General features: G+C 48.5%; 1 protein-coding gene across 1 annotated transcript in view; it reads left to right on the forward strand.

The window, feature by feature from the left end:
* Positions 1-8,280, forward strand: part of COL13A1 (collagen type XIII alpha 1 chain) — a 60,290-nt gene that overhangs the window by 44,727 nt on the left and 7,283 nt on the right. Inside the window, exons 36-40 of the mRNA XM_085305587.1 lie at positions 912-992; positions 3,002-3,037; positions 5,379-5,432; positions 5,716-5,769; positions 6,539-6,574. Coding sequence (XP_085161713.1) covers positions 912-992; positions 3,002-3,037; positions 5,379-5,432; positions 5,716-5,769; positions 6,539-6,574 — 261 coding nt within the window. The remainder of the gene's footprint in view (positions 1-911; positions 993-3,001; positions 3,038-5,378; positions 5,433-5,715; positions 5,770-6,538; positions 6,575-8,280) is intronic.

Below are 8,280 nucleotides of genomic sequence, written 5' to 3' on the forward strand. Positions count from 1 at the left end.
TAACTGGTATAAAAGCTTTCTATAATCATAAGGAAGAGCATTTCTACCCTTTGCATGCATGTTAGAAGTAGGTAAGACTCCTCTAGGTACGTGCCCAAGTCAAATACAATATTGTAGGGTAGCATGGGAAGTGGCGCATAGTTGTACAGAAACAAATCAGAGTGCTGGTAGTGTGAGCCAGCACTGTGGTGTTTTATATCTCTGCAAGAGTACAGCAACCACGCCTTTGGCTTCTGTGCAAACTTGGTACTTCTGACATTTCCTCTGTTTTAAAATGCAACAAAGATGATGTATTTCTAGATACCTTGTGAACTGGAGTGGGGAGAAAACCCTTCAGGTTGATAAACTTTTTGGCTTTATCAAAATGGAATATTTCATTTATATTGCCTTATAGTTTATGGTATAGAATTAAAAATATATATATAAAATTGGGAAAAGGGAAGCTGAAATTATTTTTTCCCTGGATTTTGGAATGGATGCCTTTGCTCTGAAGGAAGTCTCTTTCTTTCCAGAAAAGATATCAATATGGCTCCTCTTTAAAGAGCTTTTAGACATTTGTCATCCACTTCCAGTGAATCCCAATTCTAAAACCAACCCATCAGATAATTTCCAGTGACTTCACCATATGTACTAAACTGACGTTCCCTGTGTGAGCAGGGAGACCAATACAGCAGGGAGCTCAGTTCCCCTTGACCATCTTTAATCGTGCCCTGGGCCCGACTCTGCTCTTCCTGGCGCTGATGTGAACCTGGTGGTCTGACTAGTCCAGGCTTTCTTCGGTTTGGGCTGGAGCGTTGCTCTTCCTTCGCTCCCCCCTGTACTCTGCCGCGTCGGCGCRCTCGGGGCGGAGGAATGGTTGTTATATAAGTGGTGTTACCGTGAGTTTATTTTCTGCTCCATCCTTCCTTTAGGGGGAAGCGGGGATTGATGGACTGAAAGGAGAGAAGGGTGTCCAGGGTGAGAAAGGAGACAGAGGGCCACTGGGATTACCCGTAAGTATCCAGGAAGGCTTTGCAAGCCAAACTTGCGTCGGTCGTAAAAAGATCCCTCAATAAGAAGCATGCATGGGGCTTTGATAGGCGAAGGGAAAGTCGAGAGAAAGAGATGGTCTATAAATAACTGTACCTTTGCTTCTTAAACTGATAAAGTCTCAACTTCTGTACAGAACCGTCGTCCTTTAGGCCTATGAAATAGATCAGTGGTCACCTCGGTTCTCCCTGCTTCCGGCAGACTTGGCAACAGCGAGCGGAGGCTTTCCTGGGGGCTCTGCTCGTCTGGCCTTGCCGTTGCCCTGGTGCGCAAAAGGGGAAAGGACGCCTCTTCCCCGCAGTTTGTCCCTRGTCCGGGCTTTGCACCGAGGCCTGTGGTGGTTCTGAACGTACGCAGCCTTTGCTGTGCAACGCTTTCCGTTGCCGAAGCGGTAGGGAGAAGCGTGCAGTGGAAGCAGCCTGCYGCGTTGCCTCCTGTACGCAAGTCCAGTAACGCTGACCTAGAGGCAGTGCACCGCTCAGCTGAGCAAGGGAGAGTTTTGGTCCAGTTAGGACAAAGTTAYGGGAGATTTAGATGCAAACACAAAGGCTTTGCAAATAAAAGGCACACAGCTTATATCTGCGACAAGCCCCATGCCCAGGGTCCGAGACTCTGCTAACGGATGGTAGCGAGTTACTGCCTCYGTGTTATGAGGACAGGATAAGGAGGTCCTCATGACTGTGAGCAAAAGATGCCCTGGGAATCACCCAGACAAGCTCATGAGCGTGCAGGGAGGGCCCTGGCCGCTTCTCCGGCAGGTCTTGCCGTCAGAAGATGGGGTGCACTGCCTGTGTTCCTGCAGTTGGTCTCTTGACCCCCCCATCCCCCCTCCCCACCCGGTCCAAATATTACAAAGTAATTTGGCTTTTCACAACAGCTCCTGAGCCATGGAGAGGAAAAAGCTTGCTCAGAAGCATCCTCACAAAGTATTGCTCATTGGATCAGAATYGCATCAGGGAGCTGTTAGTAAAATCAAGGACACACAGGGACCTAAAATCTGCCTTCAGAGCTAGTGGCTCTCCTGGTTAGCTCCGGTCCAGCAGGGTTTCCGTCTGTCAAACCGTGAATGCGGCCGAAGTACTTYGGTGCCTGACGGCGCTTCTCATCAYGAAGACGGACTTTGTAAAATCCGAGGGCTGGCTCTGCCGGCCCTTCCTGTGCGCCCTGCCGTCGGGCCAGAGGTTCGGCACTGCCTCCGGCGAGTGCCCGGCGAGTGCCCGGCGAGCGAAGGAGCCGCCGTGCCCGGGCGGAGGCGTGCGCGTCCTGCCTGGGCTCCCTCTCCCGGTCGCTGCCAGGGACGAGCCGCTGGGCTAGCTCAGGTTTTAATCGTGCGGGAATTCAGAGCGAGAGCAGTGCAGGCAGAAAACGGGCCGCTTCACGGGCTGCAGSGCTGCGCTGGTGATGCTGGAGGGGTCTGGCCGCCTCCTTTGGCTGGGAGATGCCGAGGGGAGATGGTCCGCAGCTGCCGAAGCGTGCCTCCTCGGCACCCAAGCCTCCTGCTAGGCAGCTGAGGAATTGAAGGTGGCTCTTCACCGCTTGCAAACGCCCTGGGGCAGCTGGCCTTGGAGCACCCGAGCCCTGCGCGGCGGCCCGTGCCGGCCAGCCCGCCGCGAAGGCGATGCAGGCGTCGGCACCGCTGCCACGTTGGCCCTGTCCCCTCCGCCACCCAGCAGAGCAGCTTCTTCCCCAGGGGGCTCACGGGGGCACGGAGGAACAGGGGAAAATCGCATTTGCAAGGGTGTGGGGGGTGAAAGTTGCAGGTCGATACTCTGTGTATTCAGCGTTTCTGTGTTTCTGTCAGTTTGCCGGAAAGCACCATCGCCCGTCTTGGAGACCTCGGTGGTTGTTTATTGCAAGTGTATGTTTGTCTCAAGTCRCTGCTTCACTCACCTCTCCCCTCTCACCCTCCTCCCCGTTCCTCCTTGCCTTTTTTTTTTGTTTGTTTTTTGTTAACCCTCCCCCATCTGTTCAGGGTGCTTCAGGTTTAGACGGCAGGCCTGGACCACCGGTGAGTCCCGTTTCTCCGTTGCCCTATGGTGCTCCTCCCCAGTTCTGTGCTTTGTCTTGTCTTTCCCACCAGAGTCTTGTTTTCACCAGGAATAACCTTCTTGTCCCCAAAGCAGGTGGGGGGGTGGAGGGGGGTTAAACCTGGAGGGGTGAGAGGGGATAAGTCACACACTTGCTGGTTTTGGTAGTGTGTCTGTTGCGATCCTGGGATCTCAGCCTATTTGTTCCACTTTATCTCCGTACCAAGATGAATGAAACTTCTGCGTGATGCCACGATGCTCTGCTCTCCTCCTCTTTTTTGCAAGCAGGCTCCATCCTTGCTTGCGGCCGTTTGGCAGCAGTAGCTTTGCAGGTTCGCCTTAGGYGTAGTGATGCCCCTGCTTTTTGTCCTGCGAGCAAAAAGCTTTGTCGCGCATCATTTTCACCGTGGCGCTCGGGGCCGCGTTGCAGCGGGCTGCCGGTACGCTCGCAGGTGCCTCCCTGCGGCCTGGGAAGCATCTCTGCTCGAGCAGGAGCTGCGTCCCGGATAGGGAGCCGCCACAGCTGCGCGGCGTCTGGCCGCCGGCAGGCAGAAGGCCAGTCCTGCTTGCAGAACCTGTGTCTYTGCTTCTCAGGCCTGCGTATCTGGGAGGGTTTTCCAGTTGCCTGCATCTGTTTGGGAGGCAGTGGCGTCTAAGAGCAGGGAGAAGCAAGTTTCCTACGTCTTGTTGCTAACTCAGCCTGAGATGGAAGGGAAACGAACTCCTTGCCACTAAGCTTGCCAGTYTGTCAGATCTGGAATGAGACTAGTAACACCACCCTGGTTCTGCAAAGCAATCTGCTGTTCTTGGGGAAAAAGCTGTTAAATGCAGAGCAAACATTTTTAACCCCTCTTAGAAAATCAGGTAGTGCCCATGTACAGTCTAACTGGCCACTTTGAAAAACAAAACAACCAAGCCAAACCAAAAAAACCCCACCAGAAATGGGTTTCCCCTTCTCAGTAGAACTGAAATAATTTGGCTGCTCTGCACCTTCTGAACAGATTCCAAACCGAACCTGAATGACAGCTAATCGGCTTCTTTGCTTTGGGAAGTTGTAGATTTAGTTTTATAAATGTGCACCGCAAGATCTTGGTGTATTGCATGGTTGTAAATGATCTGAAAATGATGCAAGTGTGCAGGCAACCAAAATTTCCATGGCTTAAATTCCTGTGCGTGGATCAAAGGAGAGCAGGGTTTTTCTCCCTTGCTCTGATGCATCAAAACTGTGCGCTGCGTGAACTACTTCACCTATGTTCTGCAGATCTTGACTTTGAAAACTTCTCCTGATCCACAAGTCATTCCACTCACTTAGCAGGGTTATTTTTGTGACTAAGAATTATAAACCCACAGCGAAGGCTTGAGACCCTTTTTTGTAATGATAGAAATAAGGAGTAGAAGGCAGTGCTTGATCTGGATTGCCAAATGTGAACAGGGAGAAGGTGAGATTCCAGCTGACACAGGACACTCCAGGTCTTACAGGCATCTATACAGGGTTGAAGCTCCCTGAATCTGGCCTTGATGCTCTGTGACCCTTTTCTGAGCTGGGAAGCCTATAGACTATAATCTKCATTAAAGATGCGCTTTAGCTGGGTTCACTTAAAGCCAAAGCAAGTCTCAGCGCTAAGATGTTTGATATGGTAGAAGGAGATAGCCCTTGTATCAAAGGGCCAGCAAAAAGACTAGTTTTTCATGTTAGTTTGGCTGAGAGCCTGGTGGGGCGGCATAAATGGCAAAAAGGGAACAGGGCTTGGGAATGAAGGATACCCCTCTCGATTTGCATCTGTGTACGTATGCATCYGCGATCATCTTTGCAGCATGGTGTCTTTTGACCTGCATGACTGGCTGCCTACCACCAAGTAATGCAAATTCTTTCATTTTTGCTCAACTCAGCTGACTTGAGCGGGGAGGGAGGGGAAACAAACAAGGAAACAAAGAAATGGAAAAGAAAACTGCTTACCATGTGTCCACGTGGCCTTTATTCTGCTACAGCTTTCAGCTTTGTCTCGTATAAACTAGAGAGAAAAATTCATATGTGGGGTACTGGTAGAAGTRCCAGCTGTATCTTGGCAATTGGTATGGCTTCAAAATTAAAAATAAGGCTCTGTAAAATGGTTCTGGTGTGATCCAATGCAGCTATTCCCATACTTCTTCAATTGCATGTAGCAACTTCTTCACCACCAACCCTGAAAGCTGTAGTGGTGCTAGGCACCTTCCACCTTTGGACTGTCCTTCCCAGCTGTGCTTTTTCATAAAGGAGCTGTGCTATCTCCTGGCTTTAAGAATAAAAAACAGCCTGATGTGTTTTTCCTCGTACAATTGCAGGGTACTCCAGGACCAATTGGGGTTTCGGGACCAGCAGGACCAAAAGGGGAAAGGGTGAGTTAGCAGTTACAGTTAGTTTTTAAGCTCTGCAACTTCTTTGACGGTAACACAGTCCRTTAGGGTACAGAAGCTCTAAGTCTTTCTAGGAGCTGGGATTTCTCCCTCCTTATGTGTATAAAAAATCAGAGGCCCAGCTCAGGGTCTTAAGYATCTTGTTCTTGGGCTTTGAAGGGGATGTCTTTACGTTTCTTCTGCAATGTTGTGGTAGCTGTTGCTGTGCTATCTGTCCGTACTGTATGGGGTTGTAACTTTACTACTCTTTTTGCCTCCATTTCAGGGCAGTAAAGGAGATCCTGGAGTTGTAGGACCAATGGGGCCAGCAGGGCTCCCTGTAAGTATGGGAGCACTTGGGATTTCTGTCTGTTGCAGTGCCTACCTCCTTCCCGTGTTTGACAGCTGAAGGGTGCTGCTGTAATGCAGTGTTTGTACTTGCAGCTAGGGTTAGGTAGCTCGTACAACCGAAGTTAGGAGCTTCGGTTCCCTAGAGGAGCAAGAGGAATTGCTGAATAGCTTCAGAGCAGTGATTCAGAATGAGATGGATGAAGCTGACATTGTGAAACTGTTAGTTCACTTTGAACCTCACACTACCAAAAGAAGCTGTGTGGGGGATCATAGGATATGTATTTTAAYCCAAATTGCTCCTATTGAGCCCATCTACTCTATTTACATTTCCACAGCTGGCWGCCTGCCCTCCAAATTGATGAGAAGGCCCTGTCTTGTCATGAGAGTGATACAAGTTGCCTTTGAGGTTACTCCCATGGTTTGAGATTATTTTTKAAAAATAAGTCTTGGAACTTGAGCTTGTTCTCGTGATCTTGGAGCTGCTTCATCATTTACAAAGRAAGAAGGTTGCTGGTTCTTTCAGAGAAAGTTTCTGCCAAAGAAGCCTTGCAGTAGTAGTAGTGTTACAGCCTGGAGGGTTTAGTGGAGATGAAGAGGTCTGCAGGAAAAGTTGGTTTTTTTGTTACGCTAAAACAATTGATATAGATTTAARAAAACAAAGGGGGGGCGGCAAACTCTTGAGCAAATTCTTCTTTTTTGACTGTGCATATAAGACTTACGTGTTTTTAAAATACTACTCTTTTACTGATGTGTTTCAGGGTTTACAAGGTCTACCTGGTGACAAAGGAATCCGGGTAGGTTATCGGCAAACTCCTTGTATTTGATTACTAACGTTTTCATGCAGTAGTAGAGTGGTTGATTTCTGAGCAACCTGAAGATAGCTAGCATGTAATTCAGTCTGCCAAACCTTCATATAAGTAACTTTACAAACTCATAGTGTATAAGGTGATACCCGCAGTTTAATCATCATCTAGGACATCATGGTAGGTCTATCTGAAAGATGCAGAGGGATTTGCTAGTGTGTTCGTTGCTGCCGTAGCTCTGCTCTCAGCGAAGCATGGGACTTCACGGATAGTAGAGTTAGGCCAATGTGGCATGCTTTAGGAAATCCTGCTTACGGATGTGTCTAAGGATTCCCATGAGAATTAATTGAGATGAAGGCAGCAAATCTGATTACATTGCTCTTAATTTCCCCTTTAAAGTCTGTGAAAAAAATGTTGGCTTCTAGCATATGATCTTCCAGAGAATCTGGAAGATGGAAATTTGGACAGGATAAATTCATATACCTTAAAGAATGAGACATCGAGTTTCCTCAGGCTTTGCCCTGGATGGATGTGACTGATGAAGAGCTGGGTCCCCCACGGACAACCAATAACATGAATGGCTGTGTTTGTCACCTGTGTTATAAAAAGATGAACACGACCAAAGTGTGTATTTAAGCACTTTGCTTTTTCATCAGGCTTTCAACAACCTACAAGGAATCTCTTGTTTGTTAAAGCTCTGAATCTTTTTGATAACAACAGTTGAGACATATAGTTGAATATAATTTATATTTGCAAATATGAATGGCTGCTTCAGATTATAGTTGCTAAGGCTATAATTGTATAAATATATGTCAAGCAATTCATTATAGTACACATGTATATGTGTGTGTTCATATCTGCATGTATACTTTCTCTTCATAAGACTCTGGTATCACCTAAATTTATCTGAAAACAAAGTGTTTTTGGTGCATGTGCACATGCAGTGATTTCACTATATGAATTTGTTTTTTTCATATATAGTGAATGTTCTCTGTCCTTATCACCTGCAATGTATTTCTGATCTCACTCTGCACAGATGGGCAGTTTTGAAAAGCAGTAGCCAATCGGCATCTTAAACTAGGGGAGAAAGGTCCAAATTTCATGGTAGTTCCAAAGTTCTCCCCTTTTTTAATCATCCCATTTCTGGCTTTGCTTCCTAACTTCCTCCGTGTTCTATTAAGATGCATTTTGCTTTGTTTTCTCTGTATGGCTTCTAAATAGAAAATACCCTTGACAGGATTTCTTGGCTTTTTCAGTTGGTTTTTGAACTGGGTGCCTTGTTCAGAAAAAGGGTTTCTCGCTGGCTGCAGGTGGGCCGATACGGTTTCCCTGAGCTCTCACGTAAAAGCGAGTGAAAAGTGGGAGAACCAGCCCCTCCTGGCAGAGGAGGAGTTGGAGAGCAGGCSAGGGAAGCTTCATCGGCCCCTGCGACTTGCCTGCCTGCGGCTTTGCCCCCGCTCCTCCTGCCGGGCCCTGGATAGGCCCCTTATGCTTGCGGGAGTTAAATAAAACCGCTGCCCTGAGGCTGCTTTTAAAACGCTTTATAGTATTCGGATTTTYGCTCCGCAGCCCGCGGAAAAAACGGGGAGCCGCGTTGCTCGGCCCCCAAGCAGCTGGGCCCCAGTTGGCCCGCGGGCGGCCCAGGCGGGGGGCTCTGGCCGCCCCTGCGTCCCCGGCCGCCCCGCTCGGTGGGGATC

Source organism: Rhea americana, unplaced genomic scaffold, assembly GCF_003343005.1.
Source record: "Rhea americana isolate MKP2758 unplaced genomic scaffold, rheAme1 scaffold_222, whole genome shotgun sequence".
Lineage (NCBI taxonomy): Eukaryota > Metazoa > Chordata > Aves > Rheiformes > Rheidae > Rhea > Rhea americana.